Source organism: Gorilla gorilla, chromosome 1 (assembly GCF_029281585.2).
Source record: "Gorilla gorilla gorilla isolate KB3781 chromosome 1, NHGRI_mGorGor1-v2.1_pri, whole genome shotgun sequence".
Lineage (NCBI taxonomy): Eukaryota > Metazoa > Chordata > Mammalia > Primates > Hominidae > Gorilla > Gorilla gorilla.
The window spans coordinates 231590437-231616713 of record NC_073224.2 but is presented as its reverse complement, the minus strand read 5'-3'; the positions used below and the strand labels follow the sequence as shown (position 1 = coordinate 231616713).

Genomic DNA, 26277 nt, shown 5'->3' with positions numbered 1-26277 from the left:
TGAGAGGACCTCCTGCTGGACAGGACAGGAGAGGTTCTTCAGGCTCATTCAAGCTGGGTTTTGAAGGCTGGGTAGGGCTGTGATCGTTTGGAGGAAAGGCACATGAAAGCACGCCAGGGAGAAAGGCACAGAGGATTGGAAGTACTTGGGGTGGTGGCAGGAAACCCACGTTATGACAATACGGTTCCAGCCTTATCAGCTTGAGTGATAGAGTCAGCCTAGGATTCCAGCAGGGAGTGACATGGTCAGGCCAGAATGCAGGTGCTATTTTTTTTTTTTTTTAGACAGGGTCTCACTCTGTCACCCAGGCTGGAATGCAGTGGCATTATCATGGTTCATTGCAACCTCTGCCTTTCGGGCTCAAGCGATTCTCCTGCCTCAGCCTCCCAAGCAGCTGGGACTATAGGCACACATGATCGCACTGGTCAATTTTTGTATTTTCAGTAGAGACGGGGTTTCATTGTGTTGCCCAGGCTGGTCTCGAACTCCTGAGCTCAGGTGATCTACTCGCTTCAGCCTCCCAAAGTGCTGGGTTTACAGGTGTGAGTCACCACGCCCAGCCCTGCACCTTGTTTTCAAGGAAGATATCAACTTCCCCATTGGAGGGAGAGGAGGAGAGAGAGTGGACTGGGAATGGTCTTACTCCCTTGCCTGTGGCACCTGTTGTGGGGGGAAGAATGAGAGATCAGACTGCTACTGTGTCTATGTAGAAAGAAGTAGACAGAAGAAACTCCATTTTGTTCTGTACTAAGAAAAATTCTTCTGCCTTGAGATGCTGTTAATCTGTAACCCTAGCCCCAACCCTGTGCTCGCAGAAACATGTGCTGTGTTGACTCAAGGTTTAATGGCTTAGGGCTGTGCAGGATGCGCCTTGTTAAAAATGTGTTTGCAGGCAGTGTGCTTGGTAAAAGTCATCGCCATTCTCCATTGTCGAGTACCCAGGGACACAATGCACTGCGGAAGGCCACAGGGACCTCTGCCCAGGAAAGCCTGGGTATTGTCTAAGGTTTCCCCCCACTGAGATGGCCTGAGATATGGCCTTGTGGGAGGGGAAGACCTGACCGTCCCCCAGCCCGACACCTGTAAAGGGTCTGTGCCAAGGAGGATTAGTGAAAGAGGAAGGCCTCTTTGCAATTGAGATAAGAGGAAGGCTTCTGTCTCCTGCTCGTCCCTGGGAACGGAATGTCTCGGTATAAAACCCAAGCGTACGTTCTGTTTACTGAGATAGGAGAAAACTGCCTTATGACTGGAGGTGAGACATGCTGGCGGCAATACTGCTCTTTACTACACTGAGATGTTTGTGTAAAGTCAAACATAACCCTGGCCTATGTGCACATCGAGGCACAGCACCTTTCCTTAAACTTATTTATGACACAGAGCCTTTGCTCACATGTTTTCCTGCTGACCCTCTCCCCACCATTACTCTATAGTCCCGCCACATCCCCCTCACCAAGACAGTAGAGATAGTGATCAATAAATACTGAGGGAACTCAGAGACCAGTACCGGCGAGGGTCCTCCGTATGCTGAGCGCCGGTCCCCTGGGCCCACTGTTCTTTCTCTATACTTTGTCTCTGTGTCTTATTTCTTTTTTCAGTCTCTCATCCCACCTGATGAGAAGTACCCACAGGTGTCGAGGGGCTGGCCCCCTTCACCCTGTGATCGACAGGACAGAGCTGGGCACGCAGGCTGGGATTCACGGTGCAACCTGCAGCCACGGGGTGGAGAAAGGAAGCCACGTTGCCAGGAAGGCAATGGCATTCAGAGCCTTGGACTCCTTAATTGATGCAATGACGGCAGCTCGGGTCTCCATAGCAATTGTGGAACTTGAAAAGTTTTACTTTAAAAAAGTGCATCTATACATCATTTAAATTTTGGTGCCAATGTAGAATCGGAAAATCAAGTCTTAACCAATCAAAATTCACGTGCCTGCCCCTTCCTCCAGGTCATTCCTCAATGGCTAGCCTTGGAACTTCTCAGCTAAATATGCATTATTGTGGGTATTTAAAAATATCCATAATTAAATTAAATGGGGGCAACGACAAAAGCCTCCGTGCTATTATCCTCCCCAGAGCCTGGGGCCGGGAGGCCCATTGTCATAGAAGGAAGCCTTGAATATGGGCTCCCGTCCTTCATGCAGGGCCACTAAAAGGAAGTTTCCTTGGCAGGAGAGGCTGTGGGAGGCCCAGCATCAATGGTTTCTTCTTTCTTCTCCTCTGGAAGCTTCACCCTGTTTCTCTTGGCAAAAATGCGGTTTATCTCCACAAATGTTTTGCCCTTGGTCTCCGGAATAACCACGTAGATGTAAATCGCAGTGAGGAGGCAGATTCCGGCAAAGATGATGAACTGTAGGCACCGATGGCCTCCTAGACCAGGAGACGAGAAGGACAGGAGGGGGCAGAGAAAGGCAACAGTGCTGATTCAGCTGAGCACGTTGGCTCATGCCTGTAATCTCAGCACTTTGGGAGGCCAAGACAGGTGGATCACCTGAGGTCAGGAGTTTGAGACCAACCTGGCCAACATGATGAAACCCTGTCTCTATTAAAAATACAAAAATTAGCTGAGCATGGTGGTGTACACCTGTAATCCCAGCTACTCGGGAGTCTGAGGCAGGAGAATCGCTTGAACCCAGGAGGTAGAGGTTGCAGTGAGCCAAGATCGTGCTACTGCACTCCAGCCTGGGCAACAGAGCGTGACTGTCTCAAAAAAACAAAAACAAAAACAAAAACCCCAAAACAAACAACAAATAACCAATGCTGGTCGAGGCCTTTGTGAGTCCATAAAGGAGTTGCTTGGCAGCCAGTTTTGTTTCACTCCTGGAGGAATGATATAGCTAGAAAGCTGTGATCACTAAAGATTGTTTGCAGAAAAAAAAAAAAAAGCTAGAAATTGGATTCCCCCTCACCCTATTATGAAAAAGAATCTGGTTGGGTGCTGTGGCTCACACCTATAATCCCAGCACTTTGGAAGTTTGAGACCAGCCTGGGCAATATAGCAAGACCCCATCCCTAAAATAAATAAATAAATAAATAGCCATGTGTGGTGGCCCATGCCTGTGGTCCCAGCGACTTGGGAGGCTGAGGTGGGAGGATCACTTAAGCCTGGGAGGTCAAGGCTGCTATGAGCTGTGGTTGCACCACTGCATTCCAGCCTGGGTGACAGAGCAAGGCCCTGTCTTAAAAAAAAAAAAAAAAAAAAAATGACTGCTTAACCTTTTGACAGTAGGGGTTTATGGCCTCTGCGCCCTGAAGGTGCTGAAAGCGCAGAGTTTGTGGCCCATCTTGTCTTCGGAACAGAGGAAGGAAGCAGTGGGGGATCTGCACCCTGGCTCTGGCTTTGTTTGCTGGCGCCTTTGAGCTCCGCGGACCAGAGCCCCTAAGCAATAGCCCTTTACAATGTCAGCAGGGGATCACCCTTCAGTAACTGGGAAACCGGTGTCTTCAAGGGTTTGGAGGCCGTGGGGCCACGTGTGTCTGTGGACCCTTGGATGTGTCTGAGAGCCTGTCCCCACCTTGCTGGATTCACAGATGTGCTTAGCGGAAGGGGAATACATCTTACTCCCTGGAGGCCCGGTGGAGCGGGTTGGGGAAGGGGCCCTCACTCACCTGGATGGATGGGAACAGGAAGCCTATGATGAAGTTGGTGAGCCAGTGCACTGCCCCGTCCACCATGAAAGCTGCCCGCCGGGAGGACTGCAGGAAGATCTCGGTCCTCACCACCGAGGGGACAGGACCTGGAGGGCAGAGCAGGATGGGTGGGGCGGAGAAGGACCCAGGTGTTCCCCAGGGCTGGCGGGACGCGGCCCACTCTAGCCTCTGACCTAGGACCCTCAAGAGTACCAGCTGGGATTGGGGACTGGAAAGGAACCCTGCCTTTACCCACAAAACCAGGGCGTGATCAGAGCAGGAGCTGCAAAGATCCACTTTGCAAAGTCTGGTTGGAGAGCCTGGAATTGAATTTCCATTGCTGCTTCTTCAAGGCCAATGACGCTCCATGAAGGTTTGCAGAAAGTAAATGGATGGGAAGCTTCGTGGGAGCAGCAGGAGTGAGTGGGCTCCAGCTCACAGGCAGCAGAGCTTTCTGAAAGAGCTTCCTTTGCGCTGGCGTCACTCTGACTTGAGACCGCCCTCGCTTGGGAAGTGCCGCCCTCCTATGGCGGATCTGGGTATGGCAGCGCCTGAGGGCTACACCTTCTCTTGGACAATTTGTTTTTCATTGTCGCCTCCTTAAGAAGCCTTGTCTAAAATGTCTAAAGCCATTTTTGTTCCCTAATCGCCACTCCCACGAAATTTTAATACTGTGCGTCTGTTTAGGTCCTGCATATATAGATATCTGTAGCTTTACACAAAGAAAGAGGAAGATTCTGTCCCTCCTCCTCCAAGCTTCCCACCCCCGCTTAGGTGGTGAAATGGCCTCATTGAAAAGGTCCGGTCTCACAGATCACTGGAGGTCAGGAGTTCGAGACCGGCCTGGCCAACATGATGAAACCCCATCTCTACTAAAAATATAAAAATTAGTCCGGCGTGGTGGCGTGTGCCTGTAGTCCCAGCTACTCAGGAGGCTGAAGCAGGATAATCTGTTGAACTCAGGAGATGGAGGTTGCGCTCCAGCCTGGGCAACAGAGTGAGACTCCAACTCAAAAAAAAAAAAAAAAAAAAAGAAGGAAAAAAGAAAAGGCCCGATCTCCCTCTCTGGATGGACATGGAGAAGAATTCAAAGCCCCTGAATGAAGCTGGGATGTCAAGTGCAAACTCCTGCAGCCCAGTGACTTGGGGCCCGGGCCCCTTCTCTAGGGCCCTGCCCCCAAAGTGGACGCCGGCAGGGATGTCATCTGTCCTGCCTCCCTCCTGTCCACCACCACAACAGCAGCCAATAGTCCTTAGGTCTAAGTTGAATGTCAGATCAGCCCATGCTCTGACCTCGCGTCTGCCGGCACAGCTGATCACCCCTGTTCTTGGAGAAGCACCGTGGCTTGCTCCAGGTGACACACAGGCAGTGGGGGCAGAACGGCTTGGAACCCCGCCAGGTCTACACACACTAGCACTTTTCCTTCGAGGTTCTGCTGCCTCCACGTTTGAGGTACACTGGGAAGGCGTCCTGCTCTAAATCCCCACCCCCCCGCTTTATTTTTTAGACAGTCTTGCTCTCTTGCCCAGCCTGGAGTGCAGTGGTGGATCTTGGCTTACTGCAACCTCTGGGTTCAAGTGATTATCCTGCCTCAGCCTCCCGAGTAGCTGGGACTACAGGCGCCCACCAACACACCCGGCTAATTTTTGCATTTTTAGTAGAAACGGAGTTTCACCTTGTTGGCTAGGCTGGTCTCGAACTTCTGACCTTAAGTGAACAGCCTGCCTCCACCTCTCAAAATGTTGGGATTACAGGCATGAGCCACCATGCCAGGCCTAAATCCCACTTCTTAAATACCCTTAAATACAAATATGTGGTCTCATTCATGTGCCTGACACAGCACAGTGTAAACAGGTATTCCGCCAATGGATGCTGAATGAATTAATACCTTCATTTTGGTTTATGGACAGTGCTTTCAAAATGAACATTCTTCAGGGAATGTTATTAGAGTCTTCACAGTCAGGGGTGTCTTTTCCCAGGCAGGGAGAAGGAGGTTCAATTCTCAGGACACACTGGGGAAGGAGTCTGGAGTCTCAGAGGCTGCCCAACAGGTGGGCCCAGGTGGAGGCCCGAAGCCACTGGCAACAGGACATTGGGGACAGTGTAATAAGGGACTGTAGCTGGCAGTCAGCGGGGATAGAAGGCAGTTGAGCCTTGGGTGTGCTGTGGGCTTGGAGGCTCAAGTGACTGTCTGGAGGGTGTGGATGTAAACCAAGGTGCCCCAGGGGTGTCTGACTGGCATAAGCTCCCTCTCTGCAAAAGCTCATGTCCTTGTTGGGTGCCAGACCTGAGTCTGGGCCCCCCTGGGAGCCACAGATGATCAGTGGGGCGCTGGCCTGGCTGGCGCTGGTTGAATGAATGCACATGGCCTGGAGTGCCATCAAGGCTGAGAACTAAGAACGTGTGGGATCTGCGTGAGCACGGGGACCAAGGATGTCCATTCACTCAGCAAATATGTGTCGAGCACCGACTGTGTGTCAGGCCCAGGAATGGACCAGGATGGCCGGGGTGAGGGAGGCGTGCAGGTACTCACTGGGTCCAATGGAATGTCCCACGATGTAGGCAAAGACACAGATGATGCCGAGGTAGGACAGCTCGGGGACCCTGTTCTGTGGGGAGAGGCAGGGCTGTCTGGGCTGAGGCCAGGAGCCCCAGGTGCGGGGGGGTCCACCTGCGGGTCCCACCTTCCTGCCCCAGGGAGGAGCTGCACCTAGATGTCTGGGCACCTCCATGGACCTTGAGGGCTCTGTGGGCAAGAGAGGAAGGCCAGTGAGAACCAGGCCTTGTAGCCTCCCACAGGGCTCCCTCCAGCCTCACCTGATGAGCGTCGTGGAGAACGAGGGGCATCTACCTTTGAGTTATTTTCCTGCCAGGTGCCATTCTCTGCACTTTACAAATCACAAATATTAACTCATCCGATCTTTGTGATACTCCTCTGCCCTCTGAGTGACTCTATGATTCTTTCTTTTTTTTTTTTTGAGACAGAGTCTTGCTCTGTCACCCAGGCTGAAGTGCAGTGGCACAGTCTTGGCTCACTGCAGCCTCCGCCTCCCGGGTTCAAGATTCCCCTGCCTCCGCCTCCTGTAGCTGGGACTAGAGGCGTGCGCCACCACGCCCGGCCTATATGATTGTTTCAGTTCCACAATTGTGGAAGCAGAGCACAGAGGGCCCTGAATACAGACTATGAGGAAACTTAGTCCCTCAGGGATCAAGCAATGGCTGAAGTCACCCAGTCAACATGAGTGAGCTGAGGTCCGGACTTTCTCTACCATTCTCTGGAGACTCCTAGGACCCCCGGACCCGTGGAGCTGGCAGACCACCATCTCTGCTCCCAACTGCCGAGAGAACAGCCAATGCAAAACCGGGTCAACTGACTTCAGCCAAACTAACCGGGTGCCCCCAGATGAACTTCCCAGGGAACCCTGTAGTCACAGTTATGAGACGGCCTCAAGGGACAAGTTGGCAGCAGAGCTGGATGGCGAGGCGGGAGGGGAGGCACTGGGAGCTTCCAAGCAGAGAAGCAACAAGATCTGATTCATTTTCAACAAAAAGAGAAGGCAGGCGGGTTGGGGCCATTCAACACTTCAAGCAAAAGCGAGGCTGGCTGGGTTGGTGGGGCCACCCTGGACCCCGTGTGAAGCAAGCAGCTGCTGCTGTATTTTCAGGCAGAGCCCCTGGTTGGACAGAAGGAGTGAAAGAGCCACCGGGGATGCCCCTAGGTTTCAGAAGTGTCACTGGCGGTGGTCTCTGCAGGTGGCGCTCAGTCGTGCTCACCTCTTTTCACTTCCTAGAATCCCTAAAGGTTCTACTAAGAACTTATATTGATTTTTTTTTTTTTTTAGACAGAATCTCGCTCTGTCACCCAGGCTGGAGCAGTGCTGTGATCTTGGCTCACTGCAACCTCTGCCTCCCGAGTTCAAGTGATTCTCCTGCCTCAGCCTCCTGAGTAACTGGGATTACAGGCACACGCCACCACACCCGACTAAATTTTGTATTTTTAATAGAGACGGGGTTTCACCACGTGGTCAGGCTGCTCTAGAACTCCTGATCTCAGGTGATCCACCCGCTTTGGCTTCCCAAAGTGCTGGGATTACAGGTGTGAGCCATTGCGTCTGGCTGAGAACTTACTATTGGTTTTAAAATTAGAGAAGAAAGTTCTTTCCGAGGGAAACTTTAATTGATTTATGAGCATCACTAACACTGTTCGTCGCCAGGCCTTGCTTTCCCCGCACGCCCTGGCCTCCTGGTCATTCCCTGAATCCCCCAGCTCTTTCCCGCATGGAGCTCTCTGCACTCCCTGGTGGTTAAGGACAAGTCATTGCAGAGAGGGCAGCTTGGAAAAGAAGGAAAAGAGCAAAGATCTTGGCTCTACATGACAGAATGAGCTCCTCACACATTCTTGTACTCATGTGCAATTGCGTTGCTGATGTATTTTCCATTTGAAAGGGTTCAGGACAGTGCTGCCGTTCCCGCACAAGCAACAGCAGAGAGGCTGCCTCGGAGACACAGAATGCTGGTTGCTTTTTAGAGATTTTATATCATGCCACACCATGTATTTTCATCACTTCCGTAGAACATGGATAATACATACAGGCTGAGAACACTGCAAATTAAAATGATGTACTTCTTGTTTGGGTGGTCTGCTGTGTTTTAGTCTTACTGAAATATGATTCCCAGTTTTGTTTTGTTTTTTTTTTTTTGAAACAGGGTCTCACTGTCTCCCAGGCTGGAGTACAATGGTGCGATCATGGCTCACTGCAGCTTTGACCTCCCAGGTTCAGGTGATCCTCCCACCTCAGCTTCCTGAGTAGCTGGGACTACAGGTGCACACCACCACGCCCACATAACATTTTATATGTTTTGTAGAGATAGGGTCTCACCATGTTGCTCAGACTGGTCTTGAACTCCTGGGCTCAATGGATCCTCCTGCCTTGGCCTCCCAAAGTACTAGAATTGCAGGAGTGAGCCACTGTGCTCAGCCTCCTTCTACCTCTTGAATGGGGTGACTTCTGGTCTTTCCTTAATCCACACCTGTTCACCACCCATAGATGTTTTCTAATGCGGTGGCATCCTTGCATTTACGCATTGAAGCACATATTTTATTGCAAACTGTCCTCCTTGTTTCTCTTTCCCATGACAGCTGGACCATCTCTCCGGTTACTTATTTGCATGTGCAGGTGTAGGTAAATGAAGCCATCTGTGACATTCACTTCAGGATGGGGCATTGCAAAGTACTTTTCCAGGCAGGATGCATGCCATCAGTGGGACTCAGAACCAACCACTTGGTGCAGCGGGCCCGGTTCAGTCAGGGGACCTCCCACCCTCCCCATGACTCCCCACCCAGGGGGCAGGAAATGAGGTCAGACCTGGAATAGGAGCACCACCGTCAGCACCAGGCAGGCAGAGCCGCAGATGCCATAGCCGGCCAGCAGGAGGTGCCGCCGTCCCAGCCGCTCCACAAGGACAGCCTGGAGGGGAAGGGGGGCGGTGAGGAGCCGCCTTGGCCTGGCGCCCACGATTCTTGGGCTGAGCCTCCACTTCCTCTTGTGGGCCCCTCTTAGGTGCCCCTTTCTTTCTTTTGTCTTTCTTTTTTTTTAAACGGAGTTTTGCTCTTGCTGCCCAGGCTGGAGTGCAGTGGTGCGATCACAGCTCACTGCACCTCTGCCTCCCAGGTTCAAGTGATTCTCCTACCTCAGCTCCCAAGTAGCTGGGATTACAGGCACCTGCCACCATGCCCGGCTAAGTTTTGTATTTCTTGTAGAGACGAGGTTTCACCATGTTGGCCAGGCTGGTCTCGAACTCCTGGCCTCACATGATCCTCCTGCCTCGGCCTCCCAAAGTGCTGGGATTACAGGCGTGAGCCACCGTGCCTCACCTTTTAGGTGCCCCTTTCTTACCCCTGCTGCCTGCATGTGGGATGCAGGCCGCTGATTTGACATGGGTCAGACATTCATGCTCTTCACCACCACCCTTCCTTGTTCTGGTCATTTCTAGACCTCCTGGATCTTGGCTCCCTGCACCCCTGCTACCCACTGGAATAACCACATTTTCTAGTTTCTGTATTTGATGGTTTGACATCTTGGGACCTTGATGGCTCTGGAGGGACTGCCCTTCCCACCCCACTGATAGCAAATAAACTGCTGTCTGGGAGTGAGTGCTTCTTTCATCTGCAAACCAACAATGCAGGCCCACACCCCAGGTCTTCCTTTGCTGAGTTTTCACACTCAAGGCCAGCATCACCTGCCCTAACACCCTGGGGGCCAGGGGCCAGAGAGCTGGTACAGCCCCTGTGGCCCCGAGCCTGAGGAAATTATTCACACCAGCTACTCCTAAACCTGCTCACTCTGCCTCACCCATTCCTTTCTGTGGGAACCACGGTAAAGGTTCATCCTCACACTTCCCCTTCATGCCTCTGTTTCCTGACCAACCCTGGGGCTTCCCCGCAGGCCCGGCATGGCGTGGACTGCACCCTCCTCATGGGATCTGTGAGGAACAAACTGTCTTTCCAGCAGTAGCCACCTCCTGATCTGTTGGACTCACCATACCTGAATAAGAATAAAACCTACATTTAAAAATAGCCCCTGGGCTGGGCACAGTGACTCACACCTGTAATCTCAGCACTTTGGGAGGCCAAGACAGGAGGATTGCTTGAGCTCAGGAGTTTGAAACCAGCCGGGTCAACATAGTGAGACCCTGTCTCTATGTTTAAAAAATAAATAAATAAAAAGAATAAGAATAAAAATAGCCCCCTCCTATTCTCTGGGGCTCCACTCGACATTGAGGCCATCTGGAATCTGGGCTCACATCATGGGGGGCCCCTCATCTCCCCACTTTTCCACCTGATAGACTGACCCCTCCACTCAGCCAGCTCCTTCTCCAACGTCCAAGCCCAGGCCACACTCCCTGTGACCAGCATTCTTTCGACTTCTTCCTTCCTTTTCTACTTCTTCTTCTTCTTCTTCTTCTTCTTCTTCTTCTTTTTTTTTGGTGGAGTCTCACTCTGTCACCCAGGCTGGAGTGCTGTGGTGCAACCCTGGCTCACTGCAACCTCCGCCTCCCGGGTACAAGCAATTCTCCTGCCTCAGTCTCCCGAGTAGCTGGGATTACCGGCATGTGCTATCACGCCCGGCTAATTTTTGTATTTTCAGTACAGATGGGGTTTCACCATGTTGGCCAGACTGGTCTCAAACTCCTGACCTCAGGTGATCTGCCCACCTCAACCTCCCAAAGTGCAGGAATTACAGGCATGAGCCACCACACCCAGCTCCTTTTCTACTTCTAATACCATTTCCATTCTACTCCATCCCTAATGGCTGACCAGAGCCGGCCCTGTACAGCCCCTTGACTCATGTTAGCTGACTCATGTCCTCCCAACATCCCAACAGACAGACTATCACTACCATTCAGGAGGGCCAGATGGGAGCGAAGTGCACCCCAAAAATCAGGGAAATACTATCAATTTCCTGCTGTATGCCTGGTTCCCAGATGCTGTTCCTCCAGGGAGAGGGAAAGGGTATTTTTCTGGCTTGGGTTGCTCCAGGTAGGATGATGGGGAAGCAGGTCCTAGTTATGGTCATTTATCCCCAAGGAGGAGGACTCTGAGGATAAAGGATGGATCCTGCCCCAGGGGAAAACTGGGGATGGGGCCACAGAAATCCAGCAGGAGGAAGGGGTTGAGACTTCAGCCTGGGGACCTATGTCCTCTTCCCTTAATTTTCCTGTCAGCGTCTCCTGCTGTTTTCCTTAACTTCTCCCTCCCTGCCCTTCTAAACCTTCTGAGAGTTTATTGGAACTTAAACTAGCTCTGGGGAAAATACAAATAATAGATAACTTTCTTGAAAATGCTTACCATCACTGGCAACTCAAGAAATAGGAATCAAAATAATCAGAAGATAACTTGAAAATGGTCTAGGGAAAGGAATGCCATGATCATCTGACCCTTTTTCATGCAACATATATATCGAAGTGTAAGTAGCTCAGACTTTAAATACTAAACTCTGAAATCATGAAACTGCACCAACAAAAAGGGGTACCTGCATTTGAATACCATGTATTGCAGTCACCATAATGATTTTTACAAAGGAAGAAACTTGGATCTGAAGGTTTTTCTTTGTTGTTGTTGTTGTTGTTTTTGAGACAGAGTCTCGCTCTTGTCGCCCAGGCTGGAGTGCAGTGGTGCCATCTCCCTGCTCACTGCAATCTCCACCTCCCAAGTTCAAGTGATTCTCCTGCCTCGGCCTCCCAAGTAGCTGACATTACAGGTGCCCACCACCATGCCCAGCTAATTTTTGTATTTTTTAATAGAGATGGGGTTTCACCATGTTGACCAGGCTGGTCTCAAACTCCTGACCTCAAGTGATCCACCTGCCTCAGTCTCCCAAAGTGCTGGGATTACAAGTGTGTGCCACCACACCCGGCTAATTTTTTTGTATTTTTAGTAGAGACTGGGTTTCATCATGTTGGCCAGGCTGGTCTCAAACTCCCTGACCTCAAGTGATCTGCTCGCCTTGGCCTTCCGAAGTGCTGGGATTACAAGTGTAAGCCGCCGTGCCCGGCCGGCTCTGAAGGAATTTTGAGTTTTCTGGTCAAAGTCATGCACGTAGTTAGCATGTGTGCATCCTAAAGTCCATGTCCCTTAAATGACCCCAGGGCCAGGGCCACCAGCACTCAGTTCACTCTGTGGGGCTCCCGTCTGCCTGGCGGCACCTGGCCAGAGACCCTCCAGCAGGAAGGACGCCTCCTGCTCACTCACCGAGGTGATGGTCATCACTATGTTGACGACGCCAGAGCCCACCGTTACATATTGGGAGTGAGCGGCCTCCACGCCCGCAGATGTGTAGATGGTGTCCGCATAGTAGTTGATCTAAACAAAAACACAGGGCTGTCAGGAGAGGCCGGAAGACCCAGGACGCTGGCTTAACTTTCTCAACTCAAGCCACACACAGTTCTGCAAGCCTGGGTTGGGGACCCTGGGACAGGAAGAGGGTTGCAGGTGGTGGGAAAAAGAGGCCTGACCTGGAGTCGGGACACCTGGGTGGAGCCCGGCGCTGCCCTGGAATCCAGGGTCGCAGCTCCTCCCTCTCTGGGCCTCAGGTTTGGCGTCTATAAAACGGGAGTCAGACCATACGACCTGCAAGAGCACTTTTCCCTCCACCATTCAGTTACTCTAAGAGCTCAGATCCCAAAGAATGACTTCTTACCTCTCACTCCGGGCCAAGCCAACCGCAAGTTGAGTCTGTCTTCTGGCCCCATGCCAAGGACATTGGCACAAACAGCCCTTTGAAAGGCCACGTGCGCTATTCCACATCCGGTGGCTCCCACCTGGGCCATCCACCCTTCCACGATCACTGGTTAAACATCCATGAATCCCTGAGGCCAAGGCCACCTCTTCCCGACACGCCACTGGAGCAACTGGGTCACCCACCCAATCTCCAGTGTTTTAGCTTCTGTCAGATCTCCACCCTTCCCTCACACCACGGTTAGATACAGTTACAGCCAAAGAGCCACGGTAGCAGAAAGCGATGCCAAAAACATCACAGACAAGTGGGCCCAAGATGGGCTCCTGACGCAGGCTGGGCCTACCAACCCAGGCCTGGTGACCTGAGCTTGGACCCAGGAGACCTCAGCTCATCTCAGTCTAGCTGGTCTCTTGTATAGAAGGGAAAGGACTATTGGCAGGAGGCATTCCTTCTGGGGACTGGGAAACAGAGAAAAATGAAGCTGGCATGTGGGGAGAGGCAGAGCAGGGAGGCAGAGAGGAGTGAGGTTTCTTCCTGACATCTGGCTCTGCCTGGACTGATCCTGGCCCCACTGCCAGGCCAGGCCTCTGTGGGTGGAACTGTGTGTTGCTACCATGAAGCCTGGGTCTGCTTCATCTGTCTCCCTGCCTGGCCACCGTCCCACGTACCGCGTTGATGTCCGACAGCTGCTGGCCAGCCATGAGCACGATGATGGAGAGGAGCTGCCAGCGCAGGGACCGCAGGGCGCAGAGGTGCAGCACAGACAGGTGGCCCTCGGCGCACTCGGCCCGGGCCTCCGCACGCATGTCCTCCAGCTCGGCCTCCATGTCCGTGTGGCCTCTCAGCCTCCTCAGAGCTGCAGAAAGCAGAACCACCTGCTCAGAGGGCCGTCTCCCTGCAGGCTGGGCCCCAGGCCCCCATGCTGGCCCTGAGCTCACCATTCCCTGACCTGACCTTGGTTGTGCCCCAATTGCCACCCCCCCACCCCGTTCAGCTCCCAGCTCTCACCCCTGACCCATGGCGACCCTGACTGTGGCCCTGACCGTGTCTCTGCCTGGCCCCCGGGGTGGGCAGGGCCTGGGAGAGTAGCCGGCGACTTCATACCTTGTCGCGCTGTGGCTTCATCTCCTTTCTGAATCAGGGAGTAGCGGGGGCTTTCGGGGAAGAAGGGCAGGGTCAGCAGCTGCAGCAGGGCGGGCACCCCTGTGAGCGCCAGAAGCACTGGCCAGCCTGCAAGGAGCCAAGGACTCAGGATCCCGGGGCCTGGGCACCCCCTGGCCCACCTACCACTGTGCTCGGAAGGTCACGCTCCTATGTGTGAACCAAGGACTGTGGGGACTTCATTCTCACCAGGGCCCTCCTACAAATGGTTTCCACATTCAAAACGGAGGAAATCATTAGAGTTATAAAAATTTACATGTCATTAATTATTTTGCAGGAAGAACACCGTTTCTCTAAAGAATAGGCAATGATTTAACCACTTGAACCCCGGAGAAAATGAGCTCAGTCTTGTTCCTACTTTTATAGCAGGAAAGGGGATAATCTCTGCCTCATTAGGGCCATGGTAGGGCAGGGCCTGGACCCTGCGCTGGGTCTGAGTGAGCTCCTTCTGGATGGCTTGGCCTAAGGAGGGGAACTGAGATTCCACTAAGAGAACAGGGTCTCCATCTGCCTCCCACCCCTGCTGGTATGGTGGGAAGTGGACAAGTTCTTTTTTTTTTTTTTTTTTTTTTTTTGAGACAGAGTCTAGCTCTATCAGCCAAGCCGAAGTGCAATGGTGCGATCATAGCCCACTGCAACCTCAATCTCCCAGGCTCATGTGATCCTCCCACCACAGCTTCCTGAGTGGCTGGAACTACAAGCATGCATTACCACACCTGGCTCATTTTTTTTTTTTTTAATTTTTAGTAGAGACAGAGTCTTGCTATGTTGCCCAGGCTGGGCGTGAACTCTTGGGCTCAAATGATCCTCCTGCCTTGGCCTCCCAAAATGCTGGGCATGAGCCACTGCACCCAGCTGACAAGTTCTTTAATGTCTCTGAGCCTCAGGCAAGAAGTGGCGAGGGATGAATGAGGCACAGTTGCTAAGCGTCATGCACGGTGGATTCCCCAGCTGATGTCTCTCTAATTGACGATTTAATATTCAGCCGCTCTGGGAGTTTAGGAATCATTACTGTTAATGATCTTTCATGGAGCACCCTCCAGGTTCTCAGTCTCTGAACCTCTTCAGGGTACTGTGGGGACCACAAAGACATAAATCCACCCATTAAGGAATATGTGCAGAATTTGGGTCATTCAGAAATGTCTGTAAAAAACCCCGGCCGGGCATAGTGGCTCATGCCTGTAATCCCTTCACTTTGGGAGGCGGAGGCAGGAGGATTACTTGAGCCCAGGAGTTACAGATCAGCCTGGACAACATAGTGAGACCGTTGTCTCTATAACAAAAATAGAAAAAAAGAGCTGGGCATGGTGGTGTGTGCCTGTAGTCCCAGCAACTTGGGAAGCTGAGGCGGGAGGATCGCTTGAGCCTGGGAAGTCAAGGCTGCAGTGAGCTATGATCGCACCACTGCACTCCAGCCTGGGTGACAGAGTGAGACCAGGAAGGAAGGAAGGAAGGGAGAGAGTGAGGGAGGGAAGAAGAGAGAGAGGAAGGTAGGAAAGGAGAGAGGAAGGAAGGAAAACAAAAAGGAAAGAAGGGAAAGAGAAAAAGAGAGAAAGAAAGAAGGAGAAACCCCACTGGGTTCTTGGGCTTTTATTGCTGGCCGCATTCATTCAGGCCCGCCTGGTGGTCCATCCTCTTATCCTCTTTCCCTCCACCCTCCATGAGTGTCTCTCACTTTCTCCTGTTGGGGCTTTAAAACAATACCCCAAAATGAAGGCCTCAGCAGCGCCCTCAGAAGCAAAAGTTTTTCTCTGACCTTCTCCTGTCCCCCTGTCTCAGTCCCACTCCCCCCAAGGCTAACCCTAGAAACTAGCATCCCTAGTCGGGATTCCTGGGCAGGTCATACAAACCGGATCCCCTTTCCCCAAAACCAGTTCCATAAAACCTAAAAATATTCTAGGTAAAAACTGGCCATACGGGTGGATCACCTGAGGTCAGGAGTTCGACACCATCCTGGCCAACATGGAGAAATCCTATCTTTACTAAAAATACAAAATTAGCTGGGCGTGGTGGTGCTCGCTTGTAATCCCAGCTACTCAGGAGGCTGAGGCAGGAGAACTGCTTGAACCCGGGAAGCGGAAGTTGCAGTGAGCTGAGATCGCGCCATTGCACTCCAGCCTGGGTGACAGGGTGAGACTGCCTCAAAACAACAACAACAACAACAAAAAAAAAAAAAAAAAAAAAAACTGGCCAGAAGGAAAATCTCTGACCAATGCTGTTGGCTGTAGGTCATAAAAGGCCCCCATTCTGCAGAGGGTCCTGCCCCACACCCAGAAGGAAGGAAGGCTGCACAGAGGCCAAGAAGGACCTGCACAGACAGGCCTCGCGGGGTCTCCCCACTCAGTCCATTTACGTCGGCTCAGACCCTTTTTGTCCAATGCTATTTCTACTCGGCTGTCCGTACTCTGTTGAGCCTGGACTAAAACGGACAATTTCCCCTCTATCTCTGGCTCTTCACTCCGAAGGCTCTGCGAATCTGGTTAAATATGTTTGCTTGCCTTTTCTATTCATCAATCGGCTTCGTGTCAGTGATTTTTCAGCGGACCTTCAGAGGGCCACACTCCTCTCTCCTAAATCTCCACCACGACCCCCACTCGCTCTCAGGCAATGGCCTTGCCTCCTAATTCACTGGGAAGATAGAGGCCGCCAGAAGAAAACAGCCACCCAGTGACAGAGATGGTGGCTGTGAACCTGCTTGCCCTGCATCGACTTCCCTCTGTACTGGACCATTCCTATGGCAGCCAAATTATGCTGACATTTTTCATGGCTTGAAAGAAACCTCTTCTCTCGACCTCTCTTCCCCAACATCTCTCCTTCCCTTTATAGCAAAACCCCTACCTGCCTCTGAGCCCCTGATTCCCATTCCTAAGCACGATTTGTCGCCATCACTCACCAAAACAGCCCCGACCACGTCACCCATCCCTTTGCCCACCACACTGCCCAACACCTGACCCTAAAGTCACCTCTCGGGCCTCATCTGACTCGATCCGTCAGTAACACCTGGCACAGCCGAACGAGAGACTGGACCTAGCGTGATCTCTGCGGCTGCCGGTTACCTGCCGGGTTGCCCAAGATGGCCTGGAGGCTGAAGATCTGTGCTAGGAAGACTCCAACGATGACGAAAACCTCGGTCATTGTTCCCACCATGCCTCTCAGGTTCTTGGGGGCCAGTTCTCCCAGGTACATGGGAAGGGCGCTGTAGGAGATGCCTGGTTTGGGCACAGCAGAAATCAGGGCAGGCAAACCGCAAACGCAGAATCTGAGATGCAATTCAATTCCGTTTCCTAATCCCAGGGCTTCTCCATGCTGTCAGCCCCTCCGTGGAGATGGCGCTCGGCTAACCTCGACTGTTTAGTTTGGACTTATACCAAAATCCCTCCAGAATCCTCAGCCCCCACGGGGGAGTCACCAGGATGTGATGAGGAGACCTTTTCCTTTCTAGCCGCTGGGCTGGGCCGCTTGTTACAGGGGAGGAGCCTAGGCCCCCGTGTGTCCCTGGGACTTAACAATAAAACTTTTGCTTTGGTCTATTTTCTGATTTGTCTAAAGCACAGATTGCTTGTCTAACTTTTATTCATAGAAGAAATTACTGTAGTTAAGAAACTACTGAGTTTAAATTGTCCATCTTCCTTGGACGATACCTTGTAAAACCTTATTGGTTATTTGTACTTCAAGGTGAAAGTGTGTTTCTAAAGATCCATAAATAAAGGGAAGGGGCTAGTAAGCATGAGGCTTGGCCAGGTACAGTGGCTCATACCTGTAATCCCAGGACTTTGGGAGGCCGAGACAGGAGGATCACTTGAGCCCAGGAGTTTGAGATCAGCCTGGGCAACACAGTGAGGCTCTGTCTCTAAAAAAAGATTATTTAATTAACTAATTAATTAATTAATTAATTAATTAAGAAAAACAAGCATGAGGCTTGCAAGGGCCTGGGGATGCAGATGGGAGGATGTCTTGAAATGAAAAGAGGCAGACAGAGCCAGGCAGACACCTCATCTGCTCCTGCTTCCAGCCTTGGCCAAAGAGACCCTTCCCCCAAGGCTGAGCTGGAGCCTGGGCCCCAGGTACCTGCACAGACTCCCAGCACCACTCGGGAAAAGATGATCAGCTCAAAAGCCTTGGCCACTTTGCTGACTCCCATCAGGATGGCGGGGATGATGGCAAAGATGTTGTTGATCAGCAGGGTCCCCTTTCTGCAAAGACAGTGAGCCCAGAGGGCAGGGGTGCGTGGAGGCCGTGGAAGCCCTCCCAACACCAGCTCCTATTCTGCGGGCAGTCATTACAGAGGCGCGGGGAATGTGCCTGAGAAAGAGCTGAAGCAGGGGGCTGTGGACTGAATGGTGTCCCCCAAATTCCTATGTTGAAGGCCTTAACCCCCGTGTGATGGGATCAAGAGGAGGGACCCCTGGGAGGTGAATAGGTCATGTGGGGTCCTCACGATGGGATAGGAAGAGACATACAAGAAACCACTCTCTTTTTCTGCCCCGTGAAGACACAGCCAGGCTGGGCATGGTGGATCAAGCCTATAAACCCAGCACTTTGGGAGGCTGAGGTGGGCGGATCACTGGAGGTCTGGAGTTCGAGACCAGCCTGGCCAACATGGTGAAATCCCATCTCTACTAAAGAAACAAAAGTCAGCCAGGCGTGGTGGCACATGCCTGTAATCTCAGCTACTCGGGAGGCTGAGGCAGGAGAATCACTTGAATCTGGGAGGCAGAGGTTGCAGTGAGCCGAGATCGTGCCTCTGCACTCCATCCAGAGCCACAGAGCAAGACTCCAACTCAAAAAAAGAAAAAGAAAAAGAAAAAAGACACAGCCAGAAGAAAGCTGTCTGCAAGCCAGGAAGAGGGCCCTCACCAGGAAACAGATCTGCTGGTACCTTGATCTTGAATTTCTATCCTGCAGAACTGTGAGAAGATAAATGCCTGTTGTTTAAGTCTGCGGTTGTAGCAGCCTGAGCTGATTAAGACAGATGGGAAGAAGGGGCGAATGGGCAGACGTCCCAGGAAGGAAGACTTGGGGTCAGTGGGGGTAGAAGCTGCGGAGGGGAGCATTCTAACGATTGGAGCTGCCTGCAAAGGGGAGGGCAGGAACAAAGAATGGGCTGTCCCAGGAGGTAGAGAGCTTCCCATCACTGGTGGTATTCAAGCTGTCGCTGGTGGTTTCTAGACTAGACACGATGACTGTCAGGAACGTTGAACAGGGAATTCCTACAATCAGTGGGGTGCAGAATGGGACTACATGATTTCTAAGATCCCTTCCAAGGCTGAAAAACCACAAGCCTGAGAAGGAGAGGGAGTGCCTGAAAAACAGCGCTATGCCAGGTGCGTCCTGCTGCCTTCATGATCCACTCATCTGCTTGACTCTGTGCTCTAGGTCCCCTGCCAACTTGCAGCAATGGCTCCTGTGCCCCCTCCCCCACCCACCCACCCGCCTTTGGCTTGGGTTTTGCACGGGAGAAGAATGGGCAGTGGACCAGAAAGAGGGCAGAGAGCTCCCGAGCTGTGGGGTTGCTGGCTGGTGCATCCTGATATTCTTTTTTTTTTTTTTGAGATGGAGTCTTGCTCTGTCGCCCAGGCTAGAGTACAATGGTGGGATCTTGGCTCACTGAAACCTCCGTGATATGGTTTGGCTGTGTCCTCACCCAAATCTCACCTTAAATTCCCACATGTGTGGGAGGGACCTGGTGGCAGGTCTTTCCAGTGCTGTTCTCATGATAGTGAATAAGTCTCACCAGGTCTGATGGTTTTATAAGGAAGAGTGTTTCTGCACAAGCTCTCTCTTTCCCTGCTGCCATTCATGGAAGATGTAACTTGCCCCTCCTTTGCCTTCCACCATGATTGTGAGGCTTTCCCAGCCACATGGAACTGTGAGTCCATTAAACCTCTTTCTTTTGTAAATTGCCTAGTCTCGGGTATGTCTTTATCAGCAGCGTGAAAATGGACTAATACACTCCGCCTCCTGTGTTCAAGCAATTCTCTTGCCTCAGCCTCCCAAGTAGCTGGGATTACAGGCATGCGCCACCATGCCCAGCTAATTTTTGTATTTTTAGTAGAGACGGAGTTTCACCATGTTGGCCTGGCTGGTCTCGAACTCTTAGCCTGAAGTGATTGGCTCACCTCAGCCTCCCAAAGTGCTGGGATTACTGGCGCGAGCCTCCGTGCCCAGCCTGGTATTCATTTTTTATTTCTTCTCTCTCCACCTCCAGGTGGAGGTGCTCCCTCCTCACACCCCTACAGGTCTGGGGGTGATGAAGCTGTCAGCAGCCCCAGGACTACCTTTGTGATTGTCTCACACTTTGCACACATCTTTGAGGACTGCTGGGACCCTGAGTGAGTGCACTGAGTGAGGAAGCCAGGAAGGCGAGGTTCTGGTGCCAAGAGCAGGGAGTGGGTGGTGATGACTCTATGAAAATATCCCAGGTCGGCAACACTGAGGACTGGCCAGAGAGTCCACAGACAAGCAGGCTGGTGTTCTCAGGCCACTTTTCTCTCCCTGGGGCTGCCACAGCCTTCAGGAGCAGCCACCAGAGCACAGACCCTGATGGGGGAGGGTCAGCCAGCCAGGAGGCCCAAAAAGACTAAGCAGCCCCGACACGTTCCCACCCTTCTCTGGACTCCCAGCCCTTCCTGATGACTAGGAGGGGAGGCTGGGGCTGTCAGGACCCCACTGGGCAAGGCTGGCACCACCACATTCCTGGACTCAGGCTCTTCATCTGGAAAATGGGTTCAGACAAGGAAGTGGAGGCCAAGACTGGGCTTCCAGAACAGTCCAAACACTCTCGGTCTAGCTGAGAACATCACAGTCTGGATGACCAAAAAAAAAAGCTTGAATTATGGTACAGTTACATTAGAGTGAATAGTTTCTTCTTTCCAGCGCATAATGTATGGCAAATTAATTGTCGATCAAGTATATGCAAGAAGAGGTCCTATGACTCCTGCAGTAATAGATACTGAATTTTCAATCAGCACTATTTTTTTCTATGCCTGAAAATGGAATTTCTCTGGTTTTTGGAGTGACTTTTCACTAGAGGGCCTTCCAGTCACTCCTGCAGCTGTCTAACCTGGCACACCATGCCCAAGTGTAACCGTGAATCCGAATGAGTGGGCTGACCTAAGGGAATGCCACCAGGCCTCACCCTGAGCCCAGGCTCATGCTTTGCCCTCCTGGGAACCTTGGCCTGTGCATCTTTCCTTATCTGTGGAGTCACGTCTTTGGAGCACCTGGGCTTAGGAAGAATGATTAGTGAATCTGTGTAAGCCAAGCAAAGTTCAAAGACCTGCCCAGTCTTCATTTCCAAACAATCTCGTATCTATGAGACAGTGGCCGGCAGCGTGACTCAGCCTGACCCCAGCCTCAGTAACAAACTCTGAGAAGGACACACGGGGAGAGGCTGCAGCGCTTAGAACTTGGAGCCATGGCCACCTGACCCTGGAATGAAACCCGATAAACAAGCATTTACTGAACACCCACTGGAAGTGCTTACAAGGCACTAAGCTAAGCACCGTCAAGAACCTTGATCTCAAAGGCTGCACCACCTCTGTGGCAGGTGACGGAAGGGAATGCTTTTCCCATGCAACTGCCTAGGAAAGAAATCCCAGAGACATTTAGGGACTGGTTTAAGGTCATGATGACTGTGGCCAAGCAGAGACTAGACTTCAGATCTCCTGATTTTCAGGGTCACACGTCTCTCCACCAGGTGCACAAATGCCCAGAGACAGTGTGGCTTACTAGCATGAATTTTAAGTGGGAGCAGTGCAGCTTCTGTTTACCTGCCGCAGCTATCAACCAGCAGGCCCACGAGCAATGACCCCAACAGGCCGCCCAGAGGAAACATGGAGACGGTGCAAGACCATAGAAGCAGCATGAGCTTCCCGTCCATGAATGTTGCGTGTCGTTCAAAGTAGGTTTCGTTGTAAAATGACTTGAAGACCTGGAAAACATTGCCCCATCCACAGCTAAGAATATTGGGCAGTTCATGAGAAATGAGAAAGTGTTCTCGGTGGCCACTTGTCACTGTACAGAGAGGTTTTTCTGCTAACACCTATAAGACACAGTTAGACCCACTGATTCCCTACTATTACCTGAGAATCAAAAAATCTACTATATGATGGGTTGAAATGAGAAACTAGGCTGAACAAAAAGATTGTTACAAATTCACTGTTAAAAAATTTACTTTTGGCCGGGCGCGAAAAAATTTACTTTTGGCCGGACGCAGTGGCTCACGCCTGTAATCCCGGCACTTTGGGAGGTTGAGGCGGGCAGATCATGAAGTCAGGAGATCGAGACCACCCTGGCTAACACAGTGAAACCCTGTTTCTACTAAAAATACAAAAAATTAGCCGGGCGTGGTGGCGGGCGCCTGTAGTCCCAGCTACTCAGGAGGCTGAGGCAGGAGAATGGCGTGAACCTGGGAGGTGGAGCTTGCAGTGAGCCGAGATTGCGGCACTGCACTCCAGCCTGGGCAACAGAGCGAGACTCCGTCTCAAAAAAAAAAAAAAATTTACTTTTGGCTGGGAATGGTGGCTCACACCTGTAATCCTAGCACTTTGGGAGGCCGAGGCGGGAGGATTGCTTGAGGCCAAGGGTTCAAGAGCAACCTGGCCAACATAGGGAGACCCTGTCTCTATTAAAAAAAAAAGAGAAAAGAAAAGAAAAAAAAATTTTACTTTTGAGAGACTTACGACTTACTCTGCCAGAGGCACCATAGGAAATATTCTTCTTTTTTTTTTTCTTTTTTGAGATGAAGTCTCACTCTGTCACCCAGGCTGGAGTGCAGTGGCATGATCTTGGCTCACTGCAACCTCTGACTCCCGGGTTCAAGTGATTCTCCTGTCTCAGCCTCCTGAGTAGCTGGAAATACAGATACCCGCCACCGTGCCCGGCTAATTTTTGGATTTTTAGTAGAGATGAGGTTTCACCATGTTGGCCAGGCTGGTCTTGAACTCCCGATTTCAGGTGATCAGGTGATCCACCCACCTCAGCCTCTCAAAGTGCTGGGGTTGCAGGCGTGAGCCACCGCTCCCAGCCCAGGAAATATTTTTACTAATTGTGTGACTTCAGGCAAGTTACAGAACCTCCAGAAACCTTAATTTCCTCATCAGTTATAGAAACAAGATGTACCTTATAAAGAATGTGTTAGCATTAAATGTGATTAAGTGATGGTACATTGCTTGACTCGGAGGTTCCATCCATGGTAATAATTGTAAGTACACTAATATATGTATGTATACGTAATACACACACAAATGCAATACAGTGTCTGTAGACATGCTAATATACATATTAGCATATACATATACCAAGGTCAAGCCTGTGGTCAGTTCTCAGTCCTCATCTGAGCTCGTCAGCACAGGCTGTCCCTCCCTCCTTGACTCTCATCCTTTACTAGGTTTTGGGGACATTCTGCCCTCAGGTTCTTCCACACCTGCAAGGGCCCCTTCTCTTTTTCCTTTTTTCCCCTTTGCCCCAATCCCTAAATGCCACAGAGTTCAATCTTTGACCCCATTCTCTTTCCAATCAACAAGGGGCCTACCCAAGGTGAGAGCAGTGGGACCTGAGGCCCAAAAAGACTGGGCCGGAAAACGGAACAGGTCCCCCAGCATCCCAATGTGCCTGGAAAGGACAACACTCCAGGGGGAAACACCTGCCACGCCCTGGTCTCCAGGGATGGGCATCCGGGGTACTAGGGCAAGCTGGCTGCTCCCAAAGGTAAGATGGCGCCTCCTACAGGCAAGATGGCAGCCTCCACGGAGGAAGATGGCGGCTACCTTCCACCCACGACCCCTGTCAGCTGCTGCCCGGCCCACCTTGTGCCCACCTTGTGCGGTGTGTTGACCACAGAGAGGTTGTAGCCGTACTGGAAGGCTGAGCCAAAGGCCGCACTCAGTGTCGCCAGCAACAGCGTCGGCTGGAGCCGCTGTAGGAGACAAGTCCAAGGTCGGGACGCTGTGGGCTTGGGCCTCAGGAAGTGGAGTGGCTGGGCCTCCACCTCCCTCCAGCCTGGGCTGGAAGTGGGGGATGGGGGATCCCAGGCCGTGCCCCCGGAAAAGAGGAGGAGGTGGCACAGGGCTGGGGCTTTTGGGGGCTGAGGTCTCTGCACGCATTCATTCCCTCCTTGAGGATGTATCTGAGCATCTCCTACGTGCCTGGCCCTGTACTAGGCCCTGCCAAGTGTGAAGTAGGGGATGCTTTAGGAAAAAGGCCCAGCAAAGCACTGCCTTTAAGAAGCTCACTTTCTAGTGAGGGGAGCCCACCCCGTCCAAGAAAGACAAAGATGATAATTCCAAATAGCTAGAATGCTGTGAGGACAATAAAATAGGGTGATGGGTGGGGTAGCAGCCTGTGAGGAGTGAGAGACTGTGTTCAGTAGGGTGGGCAGGGCAGGGAAGGCCTCTCTGAGCAGGTGCCCTTTGAGCCGGGACCAGAATGGATGAGAGGGAGCAGCTGTGTAAGCATCGGGGGGCAGAGCATCCCAGACAGAGGGACTCATTGCTTTCCTCTGCCTCTAGAACAGGCCCTTAGGAAAATCCCGGCAGTCGCCTTGTGCTCAGGGCCAGGCTTTCCATGGTTGCCACAACACCCAGGGCAGCTTGGAGGGGAACTGGCCTGAGGGCCAAAGTCTGAGGAGCAGGTGGGCAGGGTCTCTGACCATGTCCTAGAGCCAAGGCCCTGGTGCACGCCCCCTCCCCACTGCCCCCTCCACCCCTCACTCCTGTGCCACATGTCCTCACCCCAACCCTCACACTTAGCTGCCTGGCTGCCCACAGCCCGTAGCTCTGCACATCCAGGAACAACCAGACAGAAGGGCAGGATTTGGGCATTCTTCAGAGGCCATCTCCCCTCGATCTTTAAGGGTAGGGGAAGCGGAGGGGAGCAGGGGTGGAAGGGAAAGAGGCATCTCCAGAACCATCCGCTCTCCCAGCATTCGCTCAGCCACCCTGGCCCATGTCTGAGCCATGAGGTTTGAGCATAGCTGCTTCTCCACATGGCTCTCCCAGGCCTGGTTATCCTGAAGAAAAAGGAAGCACGCTACCCGCTCCTTGCTAAAAGCATTCCACGGCCTTCACCTCCCTCCACAGGTCTGCACAGCTGGTGGGAGAGGGACAGTGACAGGTTCCTAGTCTTGGCACTTACCCCCTCCCTGGATGGAATGGGTGGAGGGGTTCCCGCCTCTTTGTTCTCCATCCTTGTTCAGGTGGGAGAGCAGGTGTGCTCTACCTCCCAAGTGACACCTGCTCTGCGCCAGCCACCTAAAGACCGGCTGTTTCTCCCCTGGGCCTACCTGGCTTTATGATCCTTTTGCTCTCTGGACCCTGCTGACTTTCCCTAGGAGCAAATTTTCCTTGGAAATGTTGATAAGACACATGTTGCCAGTGCACAAATCATACACAGCACGAATTTCATCTTTGCACCCACCAAGCCCCAAGCCGAAAGCTCCCTAGTTGCACCAAGGAGAGAGAAAAAACATTGCCTGACATTGGTCCGCAGAAATGAGGACTTTCAGAGACCCAGTGAGGCTGTGACCTGGATCTAGGATGCTTTTTCTGTGTCATTTTTCCATGTATGCCTCTTTTTTTTTTTGAGACAGGGTCTTCCTTTGTTGCCCAAGCTGGAGTGCAGTGGCGCAATCTCAGCTCACTGCAACCTCCGCTTCCTGGGCTCAAGCTATTCTCCTGCCTTAGCCTCCCAAGTAGCCGGGATTACAGGCACGTGCCGCCACACCCAGCTTTTTTTTTTTTTTTTTTTTTTTTGAGATGGAGTCTCGCTTTGTCGCCCAGGCTGGAGTGTGGTGGCGCAATCTCAGCTCACTGCAAGCTCTGCCTCCCGGGTTCACGCCATTCTCCTGTCTCAGCCTCCCGAGTAGCTGGGACCACAGGTGCCTGCCACCATGCCCGGCTAATTTTTTTTTTGTATTTTTAGTAGAGACGGGGTTTCACCGTGTTAGCCAGGATGGCCTGGATCTCCTGACTTCATGATCTGCCTGCCTCGGCCTCCCAAAGTGCTGGGATTACAGGCGTGAGCCACCGTACCCAGCCTTTTTTTTTTGTATTTTTAGTAGAGATGAGGTTTCACCATGTTGGCCAGGCTGGTCTAGAACTCCTGACCTCTAGTGATCCGCCTGCCTTGGCCTCCCAAAGTGCTGGGCTTACAGGCATGAGCCACCGCACCTGGCTTTTTTTTTTTTTTTTAACTTTTATTTTAGGTTCAGGGTATATGTGAAGGTTTGTTACATAAGTAAACTTGTGCCAC

The 26277-nt window shown here is 52.0% G+C and overlaps 1 protein-coding gene across 1 annotated transcript; it reads right to left on the bottom strand.

Annotated features, from left to right (window-relative positions):
- Positions 1–1813: 1813 nt before the first annotated feature.
- SLC2A7 (solute carrier family 2 member 7) lies at positions 1814–25212 on the bottom strand. The gene is given in 13 exon segments (XM_055384120.2): positions 1814–2346; positions 2349–2364; positions 3604–3731; positions 6159–6234; positions 8992–9093; positions 12378–12488; positions 13533–13720; positions 13969–14094; positions 17082–17234; positions 18094–18218; positions 21798–21958; positions 23846–23944; positions 25162–25212. Coding segments are annotated over 13 exon segments (1539 nt in total). The 3' UTR covers positions 1814–2143.
- Between the last annotated feature and the right edge of the window lie 1065 nt (positions 25213–26277).